General features: G+C 45.6%; 2 protein-coding genes across 5 annotated transcripts in view; one reads left to right on the forward strand and one right to left on the reverse strand.

Moving 5' to 3' along the window:
* Positions 1–13,594, forward strand: part of PEPD (peptidase D) — a 143,468-nt gene extending 129,874 nt beyond the window's left edge. For all 4 annotated transcript variants that reach the window (XM_075040062.1, XM_075040060.1, XM_075040061.1 and 1 more), the window contains 2 exons: positions 4,465–4,656; positions 12,904–13,594. In XM_075040062.1, coding sequence (XP_074896163.1) covers positions 4,465–4,656; positions 12,904–13,053 — 342 coding nt within the window. In that variant the 3' untranslated portion in view covers positions 13,054–13,594. The remainder of the gene's footprint in view (positions 1–4,464; positions 4,657–12,903) is intronic.
* A 3,569-nt stretch (positions 13,595–17,163) lies between these two features.
* Positions 17,164–24,699, reverse strand: CEBPG (CCAAT enhancer binding protein gamma). Its single transcript, XM_075040066.1, has 2 exons — positions 24,561–24,699; positions 17,164–19,333 (listed from the first exon to the last, which is right to left on the reverse strand). The coding sequence occupies exon 2, from the start codon at positions 19,226–19,228 to the stop codon at positions 18,776–18,778; it is 453 nt and encodes a 150-aa protein (XP_074896167.1). The 5' UTR covers positions 19,229–19,333; positions 24,561–24,699; the 3' UTR covers positions 17,164–18,775.
* Positions 24,700–26,494: the final 1,795 nt, after the last annotated feature.

Below are 26,494 nucleotides of genomic sequence, written 5' to 3' on the forward strand. Positions count from 1 at the left end.
GTTCAGTATTTGCAGTTATGAGTAGCTTCAGGGATGTGTGCTGTGGCCATGTTTTGCTGCCATTGCTGGCTTGAGGAAACTTCTGGGGGTTGGCAACTAAGTGTTGGCAGTCCCTGGTTTCAGCAGGGAGGGTGTCCCTGCATCTCTGCGCTTCTGCATCCCTAGCTAGTGTAATGGCCCTGTGAGCGATGACCAGCCAGCACAGAGACATCACCTGTGGTTTTCTTCTGTCCTGATCCAAAGATGGACCCAAGATCAGGCTCACCCGAGTGGGCCTGGAGCTATTTCTGCTTCTGATCACTTTGGTAGCCGGTGTCTGTGGGACAAGATCCAGCATGATGCACATTGCAGTTCTTCCATGGAAAAAGCAACATATACACCCATTAACCATTGAGTTGCTTAGGAGCAGGCAGTAATTCATCCTTATACTGAGGTATTCTGGGGATACTGCAACTTCTAGTCTTCCACAGCCGCTTTTCTGGGGGATAGACATATTTGCATACTTCCTAATTCCCTGCTTATTCCAAAAATAGATCTATATTTTATATTACTTGCACACTTAACTTAATTTGAACTTTTATTTTGCTTACATAGTAATGAAATCAGTTTACATAATAATTTTCTTGTTCCCTTGACAGTCCTTATTGCCTAGACATGCTGGGTTTTGTTACCTTACATGAACCATTAATTGGAATCTGATGTTCTTGGCAGGAGTACAGTCACAAATGACAGTGTCATACATCTGTGCTTACTGTGGGGGGAGTGTCTCAATTTTAAAATGTGAGCAGAACCTCCAAATAAAATCAGTCTTAGAAAACAATTTTGGATATAGTCTGTTGTTGCAATATACAGGAAAATAAACAGTTCTTTGAAAAGTAATTTTCCCAGAATATCACTGGGAGTCTCTTTTTAGATGCCTAGGTGTTAATATTTTCTAGATTATTCTCTACACTTTTTTGAGGCAAATGACCAGCTTATGCTTTACAGTTGTACAGCACTGAGTGTGACAGGGTCCTGCTCCATGGCCGGGCCTCCAGGGTATAACGGTAATAGAAACAGATATTCACGCAGCTGCTGCACCAGTTTTAACATTTTTTACTCTTCATTTCATCTAACTACAAAACAACATCATGGTTATTGTTGAAAACGAGGTGTTAGTTATTTAGCTGCAGAATATAGGGAAGTTCCCTCCTCGCAAAGAAGAAAATCCGTTAATGGCAGAAGATGCATACCAATGAATGACAGTGCAAGGCTTTGCTCCCAACAGGGTTTGACTTGGTGGAAAATGGTGACGTCCTTGTTGCAGACCTGTCACCTTCTGTTTGGGGGGTGGTAGTGTTTCACTCATTAAAAAAATCCTCAGTTTGTTCTAGTTTTCATAAACTGAAGCAGACTGATGGCTGACAACTGTCATGACAGCCGTGGTGGCTATTGAGATGGTCACGAGTGCCCAGAGATCAGATGTCATTTGGGATGCTGAAGCCATCATTTGATGTACATTTTAATCCAGTGCTGTTCTCAAAAGAAGGAATTTTTTCATCTCCCCTGCTTGGTCATCTTCCCCTCTCTGCTTGTTCCCTGTCCAGCTCATGTTGTTCTTCAGCCTTGCAGCAAGTTGGACTGGGACTGTCCTCCGCTCAGGGTATGCATGGCCATGTACATGTGGTAGCCAGAACCTGTCTCTCTCTTCATCCATTTCACGCATCTCTTCGTAAACACCTTGCTAGCCTCCATTAAAAGGGAGCATAGGGCTTCCTCCCTGCATGTCCACCCACTGGTGTCCTGCTTGCTGTCTTTGAAAAGCTGAGCAGTGTTACCCTTTCTCTGAAGGCCCGTTAGAGATGCTTTCATGGAAGAGATACAGCTGCTGCCACTTATACAGTGACTTCAGTGCCTGCGAAATCCAAAGATCTGGAGGTGAAACCAAGAGCCGACACAACCTAGACTTGAGACAGGATGGGGGGAATATCAAAAACTGTTTGTGAATTCCTTCTAGAGAAGTTAAAATTTTACTTTGGGGGAAGCAGAGTATTCAGGTGCCCACTCTGCATTGCTGACAGCCAGGGGAGCCTGTGTTGCCGAAGGAGGTTTCCAAACGTGAATCCCTGGGTCTTGCTGCTGGGCTGTAATTGTGTTATTAGCTTCTTGGAGGAAGTACTAAAAGCCGAATCAGACTGCAGGCAATCCAGAGAAAATGTCTACACATTGCCTTAACAGCTGTACAGAGGTATCTGAAGTGGGCATTGAGGCTTGATTGTCACACCTGGTGGTAAACCTCATTTGTTTTAAGAAAAGGCAAAAAAATGCAGATGCCGTGTCAGGGCTGCCTTCAGAGGGTGTTTGCCATTGTTTTCCTTGCTGTGCATTCATCTTTCTAGCATCTGTCTTGGATTGACTGCCTCGGAAAAGGCATTTTCAAGTAGAATTGAAGAGAAGTGTACTTAAAAGCCAAATATGGGTTGTTTGTTGTAAAGCAGCCGATAGATAGTTGGCAAGACACCAAAAGGTCCAGACACTAATCTAATTGTTTACAGCTCATGGAGAGATTAATCCACAAGATTGGATGCCCTCATTTCCTTTACGCATTACAATGAATATGTGAGATGCCAAACCCCATGGGGCAGCAGCAGAAAGAAAAATGGCTCCATTTCAGTGCAGTTATTGTTTCGAGCTTAGAAATATATTGATTCTCTCTGGGTTTTGATAAGAATATAAATGCAAAGTGCCTTGCTTACCATCAGAGTATTCTTGTTTCCTAGCCTCAGTAAAACAAAATTGTCCTTTCTTATTTTAGTGTACTATAATGCTCTGCAAAATCAGATCAAACATAGGAAATAAAATGTATCGAAGACACAGTGAATATGGTCAGGATACACTTGCTGGCTTGCGAGGGCAAGCAAATGCTCCACATTTCTGAAAAATGGGCAAACCTACCCACAGATGTCCAGGCTGGTGAGCTCTGAAAATCTTGACTGCTCTAAGATGCCGTGCATTGGAACAGAAGCTCTGCAAAGGGAAAAAATCAACCCCATTATTGCCTGGGTGACCGGTGAGAATAAAACAAACACTGCTGAGTGGCTGTTGCAAGCAGGATTTCTGTGAAACAGGCTTTTTCTGAACTGAAAGTGGAGCTCAGGAGCAAACAGTACTGTGAGGCTATATACACTTTGAAGAGCGAATGATTCAACGAGACGAAAACGTGGCTAATCTGCAGGGTATGCTCCTGCCTCCCTCTGCCCCCCTGCATTGATCTGGCAGAAACACGGGAGCACAGCCATGCTGGGACGTGCAGCCCCGGCTGCCAGGCACCAGGGGTAGCGCTGGGCAGCACGCTTTGTCCTGGAGAAAGGGGATGTTTCATCCTCGTGATACCAGTCACACTGCTAGTGATCCTCAAAGGAATCGCTCCTTTTGCTGGCAAGGAAAATTACAGTGACTTTGGCCAGAAGCAGGATTTGGGAATGCTACCTGGAGACCAGATAATAGCACCTTGGTCTTGCAGACCTGTTAACCTCTGACTGACTGGCTGAAGCGGTAAAGTGTTCATGAGCAAAGTGTGTGTGCATGTTTGCCAGCTAGTGGGCCTGTGAGCTGTTTACTGGTCATCACAATATTTTGTTGATGAAATTTTGCTACAGTTGCAAAGAATTTTCAAAAAGCTAATGGGATTGAGATATATTTATTCCGATGTTGCAATACCTGGCACATTTGGGGGAAGAAAATTAATATCCTGAACTAGTCTTTGCAGTGTTTCTAATTCCTTGACTAAGCACGTCCTCATATATCATTTCACTTTACCAGCTTTTGGGAGGAAGAGAATGTTTTGCTAGTCAGGACTTGTTTTGACTTAGTTTTTAATAATATCAGTCAGCACCATGTTGCCTGAAAGTCTGAATCTGACAAAAGTTTAGTTTTAAATGGGCTGCTTTTATGAGGTCATGTGTAGACTCATTGCTCCTGAATCGAGATCATAAATGTGTAATTTTAATAACATTCAGTGAAAATAAGCATTTGCGTATCCTTGGAGAAACTGTTCTCTGCTGCATAGTTCAGCTATTTCAGCCATGACGTGGAGGGGGCATTTCAAGATTTGCACGTCGCTTAAAATTTTGTACTTTGCAAGGGAGGGTATAGAAAGAAATAGTGCAAGTAAGTATTTTTTCTCTGTAGTGCAGTACTTCTCCCAAGGTAGAGAGTGACAGTATCAAGCATATCCAAAGCCAGGATTTCTGTGGTGCAAAAACCAGTTTGGGTGTTGAGTTGAAAGCTGGTCATTGATGTACATGAAAGTTAAGTGGGGGACTGATGAGAGAGAGGTAACTGTACAGCACGGTTTCAGTCCTCTACTTCCCAACTAGTTTTTGTATTTGGGGTCTCTTATGGAGCAGTCGGCGTAGGAGGGTCTTGATAAAAGGTCACCATGGATTGCCTTTCTGTCTGTCAGAACCAGTGTTTCTTCCGCAGGGAGTGGAGCGCATTGACCTGCCAGGGCTCAGGAGCCTGCGCACCGCCCGCAGCCTGGAGCAGGGCATGGTGCTGACTATCGAGCCAGGCATCTACTTCATCGACCACCTCTTGGACCAAGCCCTCCGTGATCCTGCACAGTCCTGTTTCATCAACAATGATGTCCTGCAGCGCTTTAGAGGATTTGGTGGGGTGAGTAATTCTTAACTGGATGGTTTTCTGAAATTGGTTTTCTGTTTGCTTGCCTTTACTCTGTACTTGAGAAGAAATCTTTTGGAAGTTGTAATGTATTACACATAGGGCAGTTCCTGAAGCAGCACCTTGGGCCATTTGACCCTGCAGACAAACTGGGGGTGGGGGTGTTATTTTTAAATGCAGTTTTATACTTGTGAGATCTGATTAATGATAGACCCATATTTTTCTATTGATTGAAATACCTTCTGCCAGCACTGTCCAGTGACTTGCCAGGTAGGTGTTTTGTCCAATGTGTGAAACATGTATGTTATGAAATAGGAGACTAAGGTCCATGTTCCAGAGTTAGCTTCCTTGACAGCAGCACAGTCTGGTGCTCCCTCCCAGGGCAGAAGAGCCTGATGCTGTTTTTAAGTCAGGGAGGCAGTAGAGAAAAACAGCAATATTGCTCTTACTGGACCGTTGCCAGAATGGCGCAAAATGCGTGAATGTAAAGCCTTCCCTTTTCCAAGGGAATGGCTGATGGTCTTCACAAGCACCCGTGCTCAAGGTATCGCACTGCAGGCTCGGGCAGCAGCGTGCGCGCAGGAAGGTTGACTGGCTTGGGAGGTAGCCGTGATCTGGGCGATCATTCCCATGCAGGCAGCTGCTGTGCGAGTCAGAGGGGCCTTGTTTCTCCATGCTCTCCAGGGCACATTTCCCATTCAAAGCCACCGCCCTCACAGAGCGTTTAGCAGTTGCAGTGGCTTCCAGTGGGTTTTCATGTTAGCAGGGCGAGCATTTGAAGGGTGCCGCATTGTTCTCCGAGCTTCCGTATTCATGCACAGAGAAGATAGAGCAGGCAGCTGCAATGCCCCATCCTCCTCATGGCTTTTCTGCTAAGTCTCAACAAAGCTAACAATCACTGGCAACAGCGGTGATTTTCTGGTATGAAAAGTCACTCATTAGGAATTGTCTGCTGCTCCCATCGACTAATTTATCACTGTACACCAGCCATGAGAGGGTAATTACTGTAACACTTTTGGTCTGAGCTGGCTTTGAACCACCAGCCCCAACAGAAAAGCTGTGTGTGCCATCGCCAGTCGCGTGAACCAGCCGGGCTCCTGGGCAGCCGCCTGTGGAGACTCCCCATATGATTTGTGTGCAGCCTTATCGAGAGATGCGGGACTTCACCCTCGCTGGTATTTAATTCACTGCTGAGGTTTGGGATGTTACCTGTCTCTGTGTTGTTTCTTTATCAAGACTTGCCAGCCAGCCAACTGAGATACTGGTGAACAAAAGGCAGCTAACTCTGCATTTTCTAACTGTGAGCACATTATATATGGCACCGCACGCTGAAGCATATTTTAAAGGAACACTGTAATGCACTTGTGTAGCTTGACACTGCAACAAAAACAGGTTTAACTGTCTTGTAAACACTCTGTGGGAGTTTTTCAGCAGTTGCCTTGATTCCTAGTGACCTTCCTCTGGAAATGCTCAGCAAAGCCCATGTTTTTCCATGACTTGCTGTGAATGCGCACTCCAGCTCTGCAGCTTGAGGCGTGCATGTGGCTCACCTGCTGCCTGTGTTGGCATGGAATAGGAGTGACAGCACAGGATCTCTACCTTGGTAATAAGTTGCTGGATCAGGCACTTTTGTTCCAGAGATTTCAAGCAAAGTCTAACTTTCTCCCCTGTTTTTTGCTTAGCTTCCTGTAATGATGACTTGTAAGGAGAGCTAGCCAACAAACTTTGCTAAAAGGGGGAGCTGCCCAAAAACGTTTGAGCAAAAATCTAAATCTCTGATCCCCCTGTGAACAATACATTTTACTTAGAGAGAAAAAAATAGTAATACACACATACCCTGAGCCAGACGTTGTCACTTGATTTTGTCCAGGAGAAGAATGGAAATAAAATGTGAGACTGAAGTACATCCGAATATTTCTGAATTCTACACAAAAGCTGAATTATAATGCAATCAAAATTAATTTTTCCATCTTTACAATTCTGACTTATTCTGCATAAATAGAAGATGCAAATTGTGCTGTGTAGCGTGCCTAGTTATCTACATGCTGGTTCATTCTAGTTTATCCAGAATGAGTAAGTATTTCTCTCAAAAGCATGTCAGAAAACTTTCTCTCCACATGATTAAAAAAGATCTTGTGAAGCCTAGTGCTGTTACTGACAAATACTAGTAGTACAGGGGTTAGTATTGGTGTCAGTTCTAGCTAAAGACCTCACCACAGCCTATCCAATCTTCCTTTAAGTTTAAAAGAAAAATACATTCTACAAAAGGAAATAAGTAGTCCATTTCCCTCTGCAGAGCTCAGCACTAATTAAAATGTTCTTAATTCGGTTTAGTTTAATTCACTTCAAAAATGAACTTACGTTAACCAAAGTAATTCTGAGTAAGACTGTCCACACAGGGGATTTGTGGATTTTAATGAATTCACCTTGAATTCATGTCTTTTTTGGGCTTTGGATAATTTTCTTGACTGTGACAAGTCTCTGCATTGAGAAGAGAAGCTCTTTTGCCGTGCCAAAAAGGGCAAGACCGTAGCCATTTATTGTAATTCGTGCTGCCTGGTATTAGCCATAAAGAGATTGTAAAAGCTGCAAGAGCAGAAAAGAATGAGAGAGCACAGGAGGTTTTCCTTCGCCTGCTCTGCATTGCTGCCGGCGTGCGGGGCGTGTGCTGGCGGCACCGGCACCGCTCCCGCGCACACTCGGAATAGGTCCGTTAGCAGCCCAGCCTTCCTATGTCCCTGTCTGTAACACAGACACCCGGCCTTCGTGGCTGTGACTGCTGCTCAGGGACCTCGTAATTTGGGCTTTTACCAAACAAGAGCTGTTCTGGGTCACATACAGATCCCTCTGGAGGGAGGCAAGAAGTTTTGCTAGGGCATCTGCTTCTGAGAGCACCGGCTGCCCTGTCTGAAGCCCTAAACTCTTTACTTGACAGCCATTGAGATCAATCCTTCACAAGCTTCCTCGGCCAATTTCGGGAAGTCAGTCACATGTACTTCAGTTCTCCATCTGCAAAACTAAGGTCCAATTTACTGAGGTCATAAATTCTGTGGGGCAAGGGCTGCCGTCGGGCACTGGCACAGTGCCCGTCACAGGGCACCTCTGCTCTGCCTGGACTCTACCCGCGCCGCTCTCATAAATAAACATAGATGTGCAAATAGAGGTATGTGTATACGGCTGTATATATTGCTCAGGAAAAGCAGCCGATTCCTCAGGGAAGGGGAAATAGCGACTCCAAATGCTGCCCTTTAGGGTTTGACATTTCCATTCTTCATAAGCTGATTACTGATTCATGCAGTTCATATGATGTTTTCTCAAAGACCCAGTAAAACTGTTCCATCTTTTTTTGGCCTTAAATATTCAGTGTCTTTTCAGTCTTTATTTTTCCCTAGGATTTGTAGAACTAGCTCTAGACTTAATATGTTAAAACTCATTTGCAGATTTTTCTCATTTAAAAGTTAAATAGATTTACAAAGCCCAGGACCTTGCAGATCCGCTAATACTACAATATTTTTCAAAACAATAGTACTTCCCTTGCTCAGGAACAAATGTTAAATGAAATAAAAAGTAGGATATTTAATTGCTTCTACCTTTGGTTCACAGAGCCATGCAGTTGTCTCTGTCCTGATTTTTATTTTTCAGAAGGTTGAGCTCTGTTTCTGAGTTTATGGTGAATGTGTGTTGTGGAATGAAATAGTTTACTAGGCAATAAACATTATGCTCATCTGCTTTTTAATATTTCATATTATGCAGAAGTAATAATGCTACACAGCATTTTTTGAAAAGTTTTCATAGAAAAGCAGTTGTCATAATGAAATATATAGCTTTCTTTAAAGTTCTTGTAAGAAAAGTGATAGTTGTAGGCAACCCAAAACCAGCAACTAGTTGCTTATAAACCTTCTTTAACCCTTTTCTCTTAAGTTGTCTAATTAACATAATTAGGTTAAGGTAAGAGCAGTTGTTTCTAACCTGTATTTAGCTTATAGCTTATTGCTTCTTTCTGAGCCTGGATGAAGGGACTGTGTGCCTGAAGCTTCTTTTTCCAGCCGTATCAGTTGATCTAATAAAATACGTGATCTCACCCTACTAATCTTGATCCTCTTTTATAAAATATTTATATGTGGACCTTTAAAATAAAGCATGCCTTACATGAGGACTTGCTTGTGAATAAGAAGAGGAAAGACTGGCAGCATGGGCAGAGAAAGAGTCATTGTGTAGCACAGAGCCTATTAGCCTTGACAGAAAACAGCTTGGCGTTGCTACTTCGCGTAACGTGGTAACAGGAAAGTGCTTTCCTCAACCCCGCAAAGTACCTGCCTATCCCTGGGTTTGACGTAAGGGCAGCTCCATTTCCTAACCAGTTTCCCTGAAATACAGAAGTCGAACCCTGCTCATGGTAAGTTTGCTCTATTAAGAATTATTGGTGAGTCGAAACAAGTCCCCTTGGCTACATGCATCTGCCTCTGTAGGATACCAGCTATAAAAAGAGACACGTGGATCCTTCAGCCGGACAGAAGCACATGTGCTCATGTACTTTGTGGGGTAGCATGTGTGGCCCACGTCCTGTCATCGTTTCCCAGGCAAGTCTCGTGCTCTAAATCTTGCAGTGATAGTATTGCTGCTTTCCACAGCCATAATGAAACAAATGCTCGATAGATTAAAAAAAAAAAAGGAGACATGTCACCAGTGGTATTTTTTAATCACATCTGGGATCTGTCATCATGCAAATCTGGACTATTTAATTGGCAAAAATTGTTTCTTGATTCTCAAAACCCTTTTATATATATCATCATCCAAAAGAAATGAATGAGCGCTACAACCCCCTTCCCTTGGAAGATAACACAGGAGGCTCTGGGGAGCATGACTGTATTAGTAAGTCAGGACAAAGTGCGAGGCTGTATATATAGCTGACAGCAGCCCTGGTATTTAACTCCTATGCTGTCCTTGGCTGTGCCCGCACAGCCCTGCTTTGGGACAGAGTTGGGTCCACTGGGTCGAGCCACTTGATGGTCTGTTGCTGGCATTAGGCAGTTGTGCAGTCAGGTCTATCTAGACAGATCATGCCACTAACCTTGATAAGAAAAAGGCATTTTAGGGACAGTTCTGGCATTCCTGGCCACCTCACCTTTGCAGGAGTGCTTTTTGAAGGGTGTCATTTCACACCAAAAAAGCAAAGCCTCCCCTGGAGTGTTTGCAGAGCATGCTGAAAGCTGCTGGTACAACAAACCTCACACCTCAGTTTGCTGTTCCTTTAAGCCGTGTTCGATTCCAAACCACTCCATAGCCCTGAAACAAGCAGCACTGTTGAACAAAGAGCCTGCAAACAGGGACAGCTCTGAGAGCAAGTTTCATAACCACTGTCCCCTGGTGGGAAAGGCAGTCCCAAGCCAGTGAGCCTTGCCAGGCAGATCCAGCATCTTTTGTCCATTTGGATATAAGACAAGACCAAATGCCGGGCTCTCCTGTAGGGAAGGTTTTGCAGGTCCTCTGAAGCTGCTTCTTGCTGCTGCTGAGTTTAAGCTCAGGGTGAAACATGGAGTGTGTGAGGAAAAGAGCAAATTCAAAAATTTCCTCCCCCTTGAGAACCTGTGTTCCTCTGCACTTGTGTTGCTTTTAGGCAAAGGAAAAATGTGCACTGAGAGTGAGAAGTCTGTCTTCTCTGTTATGGCAAGCACCCATTTCAGGTGAGATTCATCCAGGCAAGAGAAACGGTTAGATCCTGGAGAAAGAGCTGGAGCTTTCCCAGGATGATGGTTGAGGCCCCATGGGAGCGGTGGGTCTGTGCGCCTCCAGCTACATCCCAAAGACCACTTGGAGTTGCTGATGGTGAGCAGGCTGGTGCAACAGTGCTGGCTCTCCTGCTTGTCACAGCAATCCACAGCTGTGGATTGATTATATGATCTAACATTTCTCCTATACGATCAGTTGCTGTGTGTGGCACTCCAAACTGATGGGTTTCCCCATCTTACCCCATCTGGTAACTCTCAGTTCCCCGGCTTAGGTGGCTCCAGCACCCCCGTGTGCTCTCCTTATTGAGGGTGTCTCGCTTCTCACCTCCACCAGGATCTCCCTTCCTGGACTCCTTAGCCAGCCCCACCTCTCTTTGTCCATTTTTTGTCAACCCTGTCTTGCCTCACTCTATCTTCCTTTCCCTGGTTCCTTTCATCACTCTAGCTCCATTTTCCAGCTCCTTCCCCATCCTGATTTTTTCTTGTGGCCTAGATAGGGTACAGCATTGACAGACACCTTGTCCCACTTGTTCTTCCCCCTCCCTCTTTGGTTTTCATCTGCTCTGCTTCTAAGTCAGTCTGTCCTCTGAAAGAGTGCCGGAGGTATTGGTGAAGACATGAAACACTGAAGTGGAAAACACCAACAATAATTATTTTTTTTTTTTGCTAATCTTACCGGTTAAGCAGCTGAATTGTGACTGATATTTCTCTGTAGCAGATACACTGGGGAATTTCTGCTCAAGCAGGTGAAGGTTTGTGAAGCCGGTGGTGCTCAGGAAGAGGCTCTCTCTGTAGGCACAGTCAGCTCTAGCTTTGGCTGGCCTGCCCTCTGCTCTTGGACTTACTTTTGCACTAACATTTTTACTTTCCACACCAGTGCTGTGCCCAGCTCCATTTACACTGGTGTGCTTGCCAACGTGATCCTTTGGCTTTTACCACGTCACCAGATCTGTCCCCTGGATTCTGGCCCTTTTGCAGGGCTCGCCTGGTACCAGCAGGTTTTTGGCAGGGGCTGGTCCACCCAGGCAGGCTGTGCCCAGGCCCACGACCCCACAGGACAGATGCTGGGGGCTGCTGCAAGGCAGAGGGCACAATTCACCTTTAGATGCAATGTGACTGTCTTGCTGAATCCTTGGGTTACTTTTTGCTCAGCTGGCTAAATTTGAAGCAATGAATCAAAAAACCCACCCTGTTAAAATCTGTTCAAGTGTACAGAGCCGTTCAATGTGTTGCCGATTTCCTCTTCTGCAGCAAGGCACCGGCCTTTCAGGCACACGGAGTGTAAAGAGCCTCAGGGCTTTCAAATTTACAGCTGTCCAAATCAAATGTGTGAACTCAGTGGAGTTTGTTTATTTAATTCTGCTTTATAATACACTTAACTTGATACCAAGTAAAAGAAATAATCTGGCAAAGACATCATTAAACAGTTTAATAAGGACTGGATGAGTCATTTTGTTTGAACAAATGGATTATTTTGCAATCAGAAGTACAAATGTTAACCAGCTTTATTTTTAGTTGAAAATGTCAAGAGGTCAGAAACAATTAAAGCAACTGTAAGGTGGGAGTCCCCAGAGTTTGTGTTCTCTTGGATTTTACACCTTACTAAAATTGCTTTTATTGCAGCTTAGCGACTTGCTAACATTTTTCTGATAAGATAACGGGAAATGACTGTGTAGGCATATTTACTGGTAAGAAGAGATTAGAGTCAAACAGAAATGGAGCATACTTTTCATTTTAACAGAACAAGAGCTGGAAAACAGAGCTTTTTCCTTGCATGATTTGAAATGTAGTGATTGTATTTTAAAAGGAACGTCTGACCTGCTTAGGAGTTTCCTACCAGCTCAAAATTCAATGTTTTGAATATCAGCTACAAGCTATTTCATGTAGCAGTTCCTTCTTTGAATGCTTATTGTATTTAGAGAAAAGAGAATGTGATGTTTAAGTGCAAAGAGCAGCTAACTGCAGCTCAGCAACAGGACCGCTTCAAGAACCAGCACTTTGGGCGTCAGGAGGCACTGCTGTTGAACCTCTCCGTAGCAAGCCATGTGCTAGCAAGGCTGGAGGCAAATTCAGGGGAAGATGTTCCTTTTGCTGCTCCTGATGTCAGGAGGTTGAGATTTATTGGCCCCATGTAAGGACACGGCATGAGCTCACCAATGCAGCATCTCGCTCAGCCTGTCCCTAGTGCACCCGAGGTAGCAGAGGCAGCACCCGAGTCACCTGCGGGGCCACCACCTCCTGCGGGGCTGCTCTGCCAGGTGTCACCATGGAGCTTGTGTGATCCCAGGAGGGTGGCAGGGGCCGGTGGCCCAGGGGGGATTGGACCCTACACAGCTCTGCACCACGGCGCTGGTGGCGATGGGCAGTTCTGGTGCTTGCGGGATGTTGCTCTGCCTGGTGTAGATCAGCACCACGGACTGAAACACGCCCTGTGCTCTCGCTGCTGTCACTGCCTGATGTGCTTCTCATCCCCAGCTGGAATACCTTAGTAACCACGTGTTCTCTGTAACAGGTCCGGATCGAGGACGACATCGCAGTGACAGCCAGTGGAATGGAGCTGCTAACGTGCGTCCCGCGTACTGTTGAAGAAATAGAGGCTTTCATGGCAGAAGGCCAAAGCGGTGCCAAGTCATTTGACTGCCTCTCCAGCCAAAAGCAGTAAACTTCAGGATGATACTTACTGTCTCACACTAATCAGTCATCGTTCTGATTTAATGCTGCAGCATATAAAATAAAATGCATCCAATTCTTAATAGCAAGAGAGGCAGGCAGGCTATTAACTGGAATGATTCATTCATTAAAAATGAAGGTAGAAGACTTCAGCACTTGATATCCAGGTAACTCAAATGCTGTTGCTTGCAATCAGCAGTTTACGTTACCATGTGCCACTTGAGTAACCCTGCTGCATTATCAGTGGGGCTTACACTTCTGTCAAATCTCAACTCAGACATATCTTGCAATTAAATCTGAATTTTGATGATTGGGACTCTCTAAAATACCAAATGGATTATCTGAATGCTGTCAGCAATTGTAACAATCTAAGTCCTTTTTTAAACTTCATCACAAGTACTGCACAAAACATAGAAAAAAAATCAGGTGTTCTCGGTGGACGTAATGACACTTATATTTTTCATACGGATCTTATTTCAGTGTCAATGGAGTAAGCAGAATCAAATTTTTATTAAAATTCATCCTTGGCATCACTTCCACTCACAACTTTGTCATCATTATGCTCTTCTGCTCCCGTTCCTGCTTCTTTATCTGACCTTTCTACCAATTTGTGCTCTGGAAACTTTGACCCTTCATTAGCCAGATTTTTCTGCTGTGGGTAGTGGGTGTACTGACCCTTCACACACAGCGCAGTGCTTATTAGGTTTGTCCATCTATTTGTTCCTTAAAGACATAGACTGCTGTGGTGTTCGCAAGCCTTAGAAATTGCAAGAAGGGGGAATCTTTGCTGCAGGGCTCAGGGTCATTCAGCAGCATATGCTGTGCAGAATGACAGAGTTATTTTTAACTGTCCAGTGTTAGCCGGTTCAGAATTAAATCATGTAAATTTTATTTGGATACACCACAAACATATTAATAATGATCATAAAAATTATTTTCCATTCATACAGGATTTAAATTACCCAGAGAAGCCATTCTTTACTGTAGGTGTTCCTCAGCCTGCAGGAGAATAAATACGTTTCTTGCATCATAAAATAGCACTAGTTGCTGTAACTACATAAAAATAATCTTGCTCCCTTTATGAACACATCAAAACTGTTCGGTCTTCAGGCTCCGTTGCACAGTTTGGCTGCAAAGGCATTTCAGAACATCCCTCTGCTGTGTCAGGGGGAACCAAAGTCACAGCAGGGTGTCAGGGCCTTTCTGGGTCTTACCACTTGCCAGATGAGGATTTTCCTACTATGAAGGGATCAGCTGACTTGATGATCTCAGCATCTCAGTTCTGTTGCTCACATCTTGGGGCTGGCACACAGGCAATGGGACCAACTGTGAGCTTCTGTGTGCCTGCAAGTGCCTGTCTTACATGGGGCGTACGACGCAACGTGAGCTTGGATAGCATCAAAAACTACTAGTATTGCTGTCTTTGTGCCCCCACCCAGGACTGGATTTAGGTCCGAAATAATTTCCTTAAAAATTGTCAAATGTGCTGCTCTACAGAGAGCTCTTTTTGCTAATTGGGCTGATCTGTGTGACGAGAACCTGTTCTTTATTCGTAACAGCTTGGTGAATATTGCTAAATAGGAAACTGCGTGTTGGAGACTAAAGAAACACATTGTGAAATAATCCAGGGGACTTTGCTCCTTATGTTTAATGTAATGTCGCTTCATTAACAAATGAGCCTACGTACATTTTTTTAAAGGTTGCTCGACATTGGATTGTAAGAGGTAAGTGCAGGAGGTCTGAACTGGGAAGGGGAAGGGGCGAGGAGGGGAGGGTGTGAGATCAGCGGCTTGGATGTGCAACTGGGCTGATGCCTCTTTCTGTGGCGACTGCAAGTCTCGTACCTCTGAAATGCAGTACTTATGCAGAGGGCATCAGGCTTTGCTAGCTTTGCAGACAGGAGAACACAGAAACTACACTGGCACTGCTCTGGACTCGTCTCCTCTTAAAACTCAGGAGGTTTTTTCAGTGCAAGATGGTGCTCATGGCCTCAGCCTTGTTCCCTCCACATCCAAGTGCTTTCCTGTGGCATGCTCTGAACACACCCATGGGATCGCTCACCGCTTTGGGCACTCTGAAACCTGCTGCTACTTGGGTTCAATAGCAGTTACTATTTTAAAGTAACACTTCACAGATTTTTCAAAAAAAGAGTTTGGAATTGTTTCAACTAAGCTGTAACCCCAGTCTAGTTAATAGGCCTTTCCCTGCCTGTGATTAATCTTGGCAAATATTGAGCTCTGCTGCTGTAGAACAGGTCGAGCAATCTGGCGGGCTGCAGGAGGCAGAACTGGTTCTGCTTTGACATGTACCAGCAAACAAACCCTACCACAAGTTCTGGGGGGAAAGCACTCGCTCACGTAACTGGCTTCTCTGGTGTTTTGCTTGCCCGAGACATGGATGCGTTTTGGTCTGGGATGGTGCACCATCTCCCATTTTCCTTCATAATCAGGCCCATGAACTTGGTGAATATAAATTTCATTCTTCCTTCCAGAAGTCTGTTCTGTAATTATGGTAATTTTTATCCACTTACTTACTTAAGCCAAAAGTGAATTAGAACTTTTTTCTAAATTAGCAGGGGCGGGGGGGGAGTAAGCCTCTAAACAAAGGCAAAGTGGCATTTAATACACTTAAAATGTTATTAGTGGGGGGAAAATACAGGTCCATGACAAACTTTCTTTTTTACTACATTAGGATATTTTAGGCTGTTAGCTATCATGTTTTCCTAAATGCCTTTCCCCCTTGGTGCAGACTCGAATAAAGTGGCACCAAAATAACAGAAAGAGTATGTTATGTTGAGTAAGTTTGCGTGTTTAGAAAGGTCCGAGCACTTCTGAACTGATACATTTAAATTGCTTCAGCTCCCTAGGGTTGGACGCACTCTGGATTTATCTGCCACGCCAATTATACTGCTGCAGCTACAGGGTATAGTTAAAGTGGTAGAGCCTCCTAGTTCTCATGGAGGCTAGAGTAGACCTGTTCTTTTAGTGGTACAGTGAGAAAATAGGAATAAGGTTTCCTGGTGAAACATACAGTGCTGCAATGCTCCTTCTTGTAGTGACGGGCACTGTAGTTGTTGTTAAGAAAAACGTGTCAAAAGGAAAACCTTAACTTTTATAGGCCTACACTGAAAGTTTCTTGCATCGATATGCATTTATTCCAGCCTTTCTTTAGAAAGGAGAGAATCATCCAAGTCACCTAGGTATGGGTGTTCCCCTGTGCCTTGCAGCGCAGGCGTAAGATTGAGGCATTTTGCTGTCATACAGCCTGGGCTGCTCCACCTTCGGGCAAAGAGAGGGAAAGCCTCACCTCAGCTTTTGCTCCTCAGGGGTCTGAGACAGCTATTTCAGCAGGAGGGGGCTTAGAATAATAGACTAACACCTTTCTTACAACCTAACTCTGAGGGTAGATTTAAAATAACAATTTGTTATAATCTTGGGTCCATGGCTTCACATATTAAAGTGATGTGCTGTGCACAGCCTACACACTTCCCTAGGCAAACAAAACAAGCGTGGAGACTGCTAAGCCAGAAATGTCATTGTGCAAACAAATGACTTTTCACAACTCAGTGATTTTGTTTTAAACAAGAAGGAAGTGGAATTGGAGCTGTCAGGAGTAACAGGTGAAGTCACCTTCCAGAGCATCAGAAAGAATATTACCCCCAAAGAGATTTAATAATTTTCACCAAAATCAGAAACAAATACCAGAGGTTTGGAGCCCCTGTTATGGTTACTAGGGGAGGACTCCACATCAGCCTGTCAAACCAACTGCAGGACAACAGGGCCACCTAGTCCCAGTTCACAGAGCAGACAACGAGGGAAGAGATTAGCTCCTGCCTTTTGCATCAGAGTAGGTGCACAGTTAACAAATGAGATGCTTTCAGGTCATCTTTTTCCCTTGTAGTTTTTGGTGTTCTGTTCCTTCCCCTTAAATCAGGAAATAAGCCAAAACTGTAATGAGTTTCTGATTCTTTCCATTTAGTAAAAACCTGAGCAGAAGACAGGAATGGAGATTGTTGCACTGATTTCTCAAAGACAGCTGCTTGTGGTGGGCACCTCTACATTTGAGGGAAATAGAAAAGAGACAGGAAAAATGAGGCCAGCACTAGAAGCAAAAGGTTTTTATTAGCTTCTGATATTTCAACCCTACCTACTTAAGCTGCAGCTAGAACCAAAAACCATATCTTTGTAAAAAGACTACCAGAATCCAAAACAATCCATGAAAGTTTTCCACGTGTATTAAAAGTTTAAATTCAAAAAGAACTTTTCAAGGTTTCATTTTCTAACAGCATCTTCATACAGATAATATCCAACTTCTCTTCCTAAGTACAGATACAAGGCAAACAAGCATCCTACAAAATAATCTATGGAAAAAAGTAGTTTAGGAGGGAAATTAAGACAAGTGTAATAATCCACTAGCCAGACACACAGGTTAAATGTAACACAACCATACCATCAATGAAATATTTAAAAATGAAAATAAATTAAGGTTACATCAAACTTCCTGCTTTACTTTTCTTGTTTAAATCCTCACTATAGTACATACCACTGCGTAATGGATCATGGCAAAGACTTAGCACTAGCATTAAAAAAGTTGCTATAGAAAAACTTTTATGAAAATAAAATAAGACTGAGGATACTCCTTCACACAACTGTATGACTATAGAAATTCCACTGAATCAGTTATTCAAACTAGGGCCATTTGTCCTTAAAAGAGCTGTGAACTTCTGTAAGATCTGGGCTGCAAATCTGAACAGCCATGAAAATGGAGATAAAAGTCAACGAGCAGTGATCCATACATTCTGGCTGAACAGATGCCATCTTACCCCTTTCATTGCTTAGCCAAGCTGCACATCTTGTTCTCCCCAATACCTGCACCCCAGCAAGAATGCAATTTTGCAGAGCACATTTTTTTTGGTAGCATTTTGACATTTTCTGAAAACCAAAATCTTGTTCTCATAAGGCCCCAGTCACTATGTGAGCTATGTGAACACAGGCTTAAAAGGCTTTGTCAGTGTGCTGCTTTACCTCTTGTACATGGTGCTTCAGACTCATTTGGAAGCCAACTGCCATATCATCATAGTATATTGCTATTTTTCTAGAAAACATCAGTAAGCATCCCAGCTCACTATTACTACGCCCTCCTTATTAACTGTTAACTAGACAGTAAAGACCTAAGTGGTGCTTTATAGGACTTGCTCTACAGATTTAAAGTAGTCCACCAAACAGGAAAGCAAACACCCTCCATGGCCTTTGCAGTTTTGTAATATGTAACAGAGAAAACGAAGGACTTAAATACACTAAAAGGTATTTAAAAGACATTTTATCCAATTACGAGTTTCTGATACTACAGTAAACCATCCTGCTGGATCCCCCCCATTATGCAAACTCTAAGAAGGTAAGTGAACGTTCCTGTGAAAATGCTATTTCCCTAATACTAAGCTCCTTGTTGACTATGAATTTAGGTCTGCATTTATTAGATAAATCTTTTAGAGGAGAAAAATATTTAAAACAAATACCCTAATCAGTTTCTGGTTTAATTGTATCAAATCTTCAGTGTTAAACCTAAAAAGAAGAAAATCTCCAAAAAATGATGGTTAAAAGAAGAAAATCTTGACAAAATGATGGTTAAAAGAACAGTGTTTTTGCTTGGTTACTGCATGGGCGTTGCAGACAAGCTGCACCTCCAGAGTTCATTTCGTAAGGTTGCAACAATGTCTACTGTCCATTGTTTTCTGGATTTGTTGTGGTGGTTTCAGTGCCAACAGGTTGCACATTGTCTGCAAGATTGTGTGCGTGCTCAAGGAACAAGTCTTTCAGTACGCTCAGCTCCTTGGTCAGGAGCTTAATTTTTGCCTCTAAACGTTCATTTTCTTCTTTGAGCTGGTTGACCCTTTGCAGTGTGTCTTGTGCTTTCTGCTTGCTTTTTAACCGGCTCTTTTTCACTGCCATGTTGTTTCGCTCTCTGCGCTGACGATACTCATCGCTGTTTCTATCCACAAAGGAATTTTTCTTTCCCTGTTTGCTCGGAGGCACAGCTTTGCCTCCACCACCAGGACTAACGGGCACCAGCTGGGGAACCTGCTGCAAACCACTGGTGTGTGCTTGGGTGTGAATCACGCTTACTCCGTTCGCATCTGTAGCGGTGTTCTGTTGGGATGTCTTGCTCATTTGGACAGGCTCTTCTTGGACACAACAGAACTTATTACGAGACTGAAAACTAGTGTTTCTAGGTGTTTCCAACAGGTCTTCACATGGATTAAGGGCAAGGTGAACCTAGTAGGGAAAAAAAATGCTATTAAAGGTGCTAGCTTCAGCTACAATCTTACACATCACTGACTTTAGCATAAGGTACTGATGGTACATCTGGCAGTAACACATCACAACTGTGCTGGAAGTGGACAAGCTGCCAACTACATTTCAGAAGCCTCTCGAACGTATTTGGATTGGAAGGGATTGTTACTGGGTCATCTAGTCAAGCTGTTTGCATTGTTCACTGGCTTTACTCAGTTATTCCAAAGCCATCCCTGATGGATGGGTGTCTAGCCTAGCCTTGAATATCTCCAGTTTCACAACCTCTGTCTTGGCAACAGGTTCCACTGTCTAACTTTTCCTCTAGTTATATAATTTTCTTAATTTTCAGACTGGAGTTCTCCTTCTGCAGCTTAAACCTATTAACAGCCTGACTCTTGACCAACAGGAGTACTTGATCCTTGTCCTCTTCAGACCATCCCTCTGGGTGTATGCACAGACAAATTACTCCCTGGTCTCTTTTCTCTGGAGTGAGGGTGCTCAGACTGTCCACCCTCCCTCAATCATCTTGCAGCACTTGAAGGTGATGTCCAAACTGATGACTGTTTTAAGGTCTCACTAGTACCGAGTGGAAAAAAAAAATCCATGGAAAAAGGTAGTGTGCTGTGAAGGCTGTGACTGAGTGACATTAAAGGAACCCCTTCAACCACAAGCAAGGTAAGACAAGCTAAGCCTGTGACAGTACTGTAAGGAGCAGGTGGGACAGGAACACAGGGTGACGGCAATGTGAGAATCACTACCCGGCAAAGACAGGGGACTGTTGCCACCCATAGGAAGACAGCAGCCACAGCTGACTTGTCCACAAAATACGTTCCCCTGCTGTAGCTCCTGCACTGGTCATTGTCCACTCTCCTTTCCAGCCGACAAACAAGCAGGACACCCTCCCACCTGACTCACGTTGCCCTGCTGCTGAGGTCAGCCTGCTCCTGACCCTACTGGTGGCACAAGGAGGACTCCACCACAGCTGCTGCAGGGACACAGCCCCAGCAAGGCTAACAGCTGCTCCCCTTCTCTTCCCATCTCATGGGATGACCTCCTAAATGTCTGGGAGAGAAGTTTGGGAGAGAAGAGGGGAAGGGCAACGAGGTTGTTCTAAGTGCCTGAAATGCCTACCTATGGCTCCAATGAAAAGTACTCAGTGATCAGTCAAGCGAGTGTTGATTTCTTGTCATGTTAAAGAAAAGTATCTAACTAGCATAAACCAATCCTACTCCAAGACCAGATTGCATTGCATGCATACATGCAGTATCACACAACTAGCGTTCAACGTCCTCCTTGCCCATCCTCAAGGGGACCTGCTGAGAAAGCAAGTAGCTGAAGTTAGCGGTGGGCAAGGCTAACCACCCAGTATTGGCAGTGTCCCACCCAGGGATTACGGCTTGCATCCGTAACAGCACAAGAGACGGATGACTGTACTCCTGTGTCTAGCTGATGAATGGATGTGGTGAGATGTTTGTAAATGAGCTGCTGTGTGTCACTGATCGTTCTAAACTCACGGGTTCATCAGCTGTTTACTGTTCTTGTTTGCTGGTTTTTCTCAGCAGTCCGAGTTGCTGTTTTACCTTCTGCTGGGGTATCATTAAAAAGGTTAAAATTCTACTGTCTAGATCAATAGCAAATTTTCTTCCATAATGAGGGAGCCAGAACAGAGTGTGGTTCAGTAAAATTCATGGAAAAGCCTAGTAAGTTTGGCTCGAATGTTATTCAAAATTAACATTCTCTGTCACTGAGAAGTCGTCTCACTTAAAACAAGTGAAGAAGATGTGTGAGTACACCCACACCCCTCCTATCAAGAAATCTTTTCATTTTCATATTTCAGGGCAGAAAGAGACCATCAACTCTTCTTGAAATCTGTATAGCTAAATCTATGTACATATCTGCCTAACCTTTGTATTTAGTATTCTCCCGATTTTAACTCTTAAAGCAACTTTTGCAAACCACATTTAAGTCTTAGATTCTGACTGAATAAGCAATTTGGTTCAGCAGTTAAACTGCATATACAGCTAACAAGATGTCGCTGTGCACAAATGCCAGACTGGCAGGGCCAGTTGTAATAGCTGTGCACATATGATTGCACTGACATTTTTAGTCAAGATGCAAGTGTATGTTCCTCTTGGAGCATATACTGGCTTTGTCTCAGCTTTATTTTTAAATACAGGATTTCTGTAGCCCTCAAAGACTATATAGCTCTGTTTGTTAGATCGCCTCCGACAACTGATTTTTTCCACTGATTTTTGGCATCTTTTCAAAGTCAGACAGAATGCTTTCCTGTCCCCTCTATTTCGACATATTACAGTGCTTGCTAACTTCATCTGGACATCCCAGTTAAGTAACCCATACCATTTTCACGATCTGCTTTTTGTGCTTCATGAGGTACTACAGAGGAAGGGGTGGCTCCTGCGCCTGAAGGCAGCCCACCCGACCTGTAACACGTTTCTTCACATCACCAGGTTCCATGTGCTATTTCTCTCCATGCTATCGAACCTATTTAATATTGCTTTAACATTCCCTTCAGATCTCTATCAAATTCCCCCATAATTCAAAGGAAAAATTGTTCCATTAAACCCCATTTTAATGGAATATTTTAGTTGGGCAGTACATGGATATGAGCAAAGATGAACCAGTGTCACACCTCTCGAGCAAGAACAAGTCTCCCTCGATTCCTTCCCACTGGAAGCAATCCATTTTGTATCAAATAACTATTTCTTGAGTGAGTCACACTCCTACCTGGCCTGATGATCTGAACCCTTACATGGGAGAAATGACACCTGAATTTCTGTCCTGCTCCAACTGATTTATTATGCAAATCAAGTAGCACTAACTGTCCTGCATCACAGATAACCCAGGAGTGGTAACTGTTGAGGCCTGAAACTGATTTTCCCCCCTAGTTATTTGGAGGCTGGATCCCTATTACCAATTGTCAGTTCTTCAACAGAACAACGAGAGGGAAGGATATCCTGGATAGCAACAGGTGCCATGGGGCATCCTTCAGGGAATACTGCAAGGAGATTTAAAGGCAGCAGCTATGAGACATACGGAACGGGGTCTCAAGAAGGGTGAGGTAAAGGACACAGTAACTGGGAAAGGCCACGAGGGTGGGGACGTAGATGGGTCTCAGAGTTCGTTTCTCAGACACTGTGCCACACAAACACAACTGCTCCTCTCCACAAACAGGTTGGTTTCCTGTGAATGGATGATATCCCCGGCACAGCAGGAGGCAGCTCCTCAGAGAGCCAGCCGAGTTTCTGAGCATCTTGTTCCCATAAAGCTGCTCATTAGCCCTAGGCTGGTTCCACCCAGCACATGGTAAGTGTTTCCAGTGGCCAGCTAGAACTGCCCTGTTCTCTCCTTGGACCACCAACTGACCACCCACTACAGCATAATAGCTGTTAACTCAGAGGTGTCTTCTCAGGCAGAGAGATGTTTCTTACTGTCTGACAGCAATCCTCAGGGACCACAAAGACTCCAAACCAAATCAAGGCCTTTATTATCTTTGCTTTCACAAAAAAAAAAAAAAAAAAATTCAAAAAATTAAACTTCCAAATGTTTGTTTTGGGGGGGGAAAAAAAGTGTTTTAATTTGCTAATTAAAACAGTATTTTTTTTTTTTACTTAGCAGCAAAAATACAAAGCGCTTCTCTCTGCTCCTTTTCTGAGATGTGACTGTGTTGATTCTAATCATTAGTCAAGATGACTTTATTGCACAAATTCACTCAGCTGTCTTGTCTAATGCAAAATCGGTCCCAATCTGAGCAGCAATGGGTGGCCTCCCTGCTCTTTGACTTCAGTAGCAATACCCCAGTAGGATCTGACCCTAAATCCAGATGACCCTGTACAAAGAATGACAGCACAGAACTCCAGGCATACGTTTGCTGAACACTGGGAGGGCCCGCTCCTGCATGGTTTTCTGCACACTCTCACAGGCAAGTTAGTAAGAGCTGATGGTAACACTCACATACTGAAGGCTCGGCAACCACTTTTCTGAGACTAGGTAGCTCAAACCTATCATCAGTTGCCACAGCTGACAACATCACTTTCCCGTATTTTTCTCAGAATCCCCAATTTTTCCATACACCTTACAAGAAAAACGCACTCCAACATCTTCATAAATGGACTCCAACATGCTTAAAAAAAATGCGCTCCTAACATCTAAAGTACGTATTTTAATTGCAGGCTAGCAGCGTTGATGACAGAATTGCAAACAATCCCAGATGCCAGGAGGCAAGAGGTATCAATTTGACTCTGTCTTTCAAATTATAATGAAGGTAGCTACTTCTAAAGATGAACCAATTCCTTAAATCCAGAAGTTATTCAAATTATGAATTTTTATACTTTCTGAAGAGGAGCTACAAGCAGCATGGCACGGTTACTGAGGGGAGTATTGAGTTGTCCTAATGACTGCTATTTCCCACCAGATGTCAGAGCTAAGACCAACATCGAGCTTTCTGCGACAGACCCGTTTTGAAAGTTGCGTCTGGAGCTATAAAAATCTGTCGGGAACCAGAAAAGATTTGCCAAGACATTCAAAACTCCACTGAGAAGCTAGAAAAGAAGAATACCGCCTGTTAGAGCACGGCATTTTGTCGCGGTTGGGGGCAGCTCCCGGGACCCCTGCGGCCCTGCGCGCTCCCGGGAGCGGGCGAACGGCGCCGGCGGGGTCCCAAGCCCGGCGCGGAGACCTCTCCCTCGGCCGGGCACCCTCCTCCGCGGCCGCGCCTTGCGGCGCCGGAGGACGGGCCGTAGCGACCGCCCGGCCCCGCCGTCACCAGCACCTGGAGGCGCCGCGGCCCGGCGAGGCCCGGCGGGGCCGGAGCCGCCGCGGGGCCCGGGCCCGGGCCGGGGCCCGGCCCGCCCCATCTCCCCTCCCCCGCGGGCCTCCCCGGCGGGCCCGCGGCCCGGGGGGCCGCCCGTCGGCGGCCGCGCCGCTCCTCCTCCCCCGCCCGTGCGGGGCGCGGGGGTGCCCGGCGCTGCCAAGCCGTGACTTCACCGGGGGAGGGAAGGGGAGGGGAGGGGAGCCAGGGCCGCCCGCCGATTGCATCATGCGCTCCCATGCGCGGCGCCCGCCGCGGCGCCCGCTGCGACACGGCGGGAGGGAGGGAGGGAGGCGGGCGGGCGGGCGAGGGCCGGCGCGGCCCCCCCGGCTCCCCCCTCCCCGCGCCCCGGCCCGCCGCCCCCCGCGCGGCCGCGCTTACCTGTGGCGGGGCGAGCGGGCGGTGGTGGTGGCGGCGGCGGGAGGGGCCGGGCTGGGCCCCAGCCTCTTTCTTTAAAGTGTGGCGTGCGGGCGAGCGGCGATTGCGACACCCTCCCGCTCCGCCCGCCCCCTCGCCAATCGCCACCCAGCCGGCCGCCGGGATGATGCAATAGCCGCCCGGATTGGCAGCCGGCGCGGCCAATCGGGCCGCCGGCGCTCTTAAAGGGCGAGGCCGTGTTGTGGTGGGGTTTGTTGTTTTTTTGGGGTTGAGGGGGTTTTTTTGTTGTTTTTTTGTTTGTGTTTTTTTTCTCTTTCCGTGGGGACGGTGCGTGTCCCGTGAGGCTGCGCCCTGCTTGCGCGGGGCGGCGCCGGCCCCGCCCGCCGCGTCGGGAGCCCGGCGGGCCCGAGGGGTGTCACGGCTTCCCCCGGGTTTGTGCTCCCGTGCTGCTGCCGGCGGGGCGGGAGGAAGCCCGCTGCACGGCCACGCGTGTCCCCGGAGCGCCCGGCTGCGCCCTGGCCCAGCCTCCGGGCGCCATCTTCCCCTCTCCGGGGGCGGGAGAGGGCCGGAGGAGGCGTCGAGAGGCCTCCCCTCGCGCCCCGGGGGTCGGCGGGAAGAGGAGCGAGGCGGCCGCCTGTGGGGAGCCGGGCGGCCGCTCCCGGGCCGAGGAGCCCGGCGGCACCTCCGGGCGGGCCCCACGCCTGCCTTCTGCCCTCAGCCTGAGGGAGAGAAGCCGAACCCGTGTTTCCGCGGTAACTTCCCCTCACAGGCAGCGCGGGGAGCTCATCCCCGGGCCACGCGTGAGGGAGAAGGCAGTCTCGGTCTCCCCGTGGGGCCGAGGCCGGGGCCAGGCTGGGTCGTTTCTGGGGGGCAGCTGGCACGAAATTGGCCAGCGCCCCACGGGCATCGGAGTAGATCATGTTGTGTTTCTGTACCGATTGGCATCTCTTAATTGTTCCTGAGCTGCTAATGAACACCTGGCAGTGTATTCCCATCTCAGTGTAGCTGCTGCGTGGTTTGCCTCTGTAGGATGTTGTGAGGTGCAGTGGAAGGAATACCAAAGACGCCAAATAAAAATGTTGACTGTTCCCTCGACAACAGAAATTATGGCAAATTCCTAAATTTTGTAGATGATTAGCTAATTTTCCTTTTCGAACATACTTTAAAAAAAACAGGAAAGCTAAACGCTGGCAGATTAGGAAACATCTAGGTCATAAGAGTTAAATGTCATAGGAAGATTATGCTCTGATTCAGTGGTATGTGTTTGTTATTGTAAAATACGTCTTGTAGAGAAGAATTTTTTTGGCCCTTAATATTTTCCAGACACTTTGGTTCACATCGCCATAGTTCTGCCTAAACAAGCACGGTATAAAAATACATATGCTCACATCTCTTAAGTTGTATGTGTGCAGGATGTGTTTATAGCTCTTCGAATGGGAAATACACACTTCAGTACATAGGTATGCATATTTGCAGTGGGCAGTTCTAAAAACCATTGGTTTATAAGCAAGTTTTGAACAAGTTTAGGTGTGCAGACAAGTGAACGCAGTACTGGCAAAAGAGTAGTTTTTGTTTAAATGCAGAGAGAAAAAGTACCAGTCACTATGCTGCTCCAGTTTAGCACGTAGACTTTAGCACTTGGGAAATGTTTCATGTCCGCAAAAGAAGAGGGAAGAATCAGATTTGTAAACACAGTTGCAGAGCTCAGTAATGTAGATATAATTATTTGTATTTGCCATTTTTATGGCTGTCTGATGTTGGGGGGGGGGGGGGGGGTGTTGTTGTTGTTTTTGTAAAGCCCTGTGGAAAATAAACCACATTTGCAGAAGAATTCTGAGGATTAGTCTGGGCAAACAGTTTTACTCAGCTCATTACCATGAAGATACTTTTCCTTGTCAGTCATCAAGTATTTGCTTTAACATCTCAAATGTTTTCTC

Source organism: Buteo buteo, chromosome 11 (genome assembly GCF_964188355.1).
Source record: "Buteo buteo chromosome 11, bButBut1.hap1.1, whole genome shotgun sequence".
Taxonomy (NCBI): domain Eukaryota; kingdom Metazoa; phylum Chordata; class Aves; order Accipitriformes; family Accipitridae; genus Buteo; species Buteo buteo.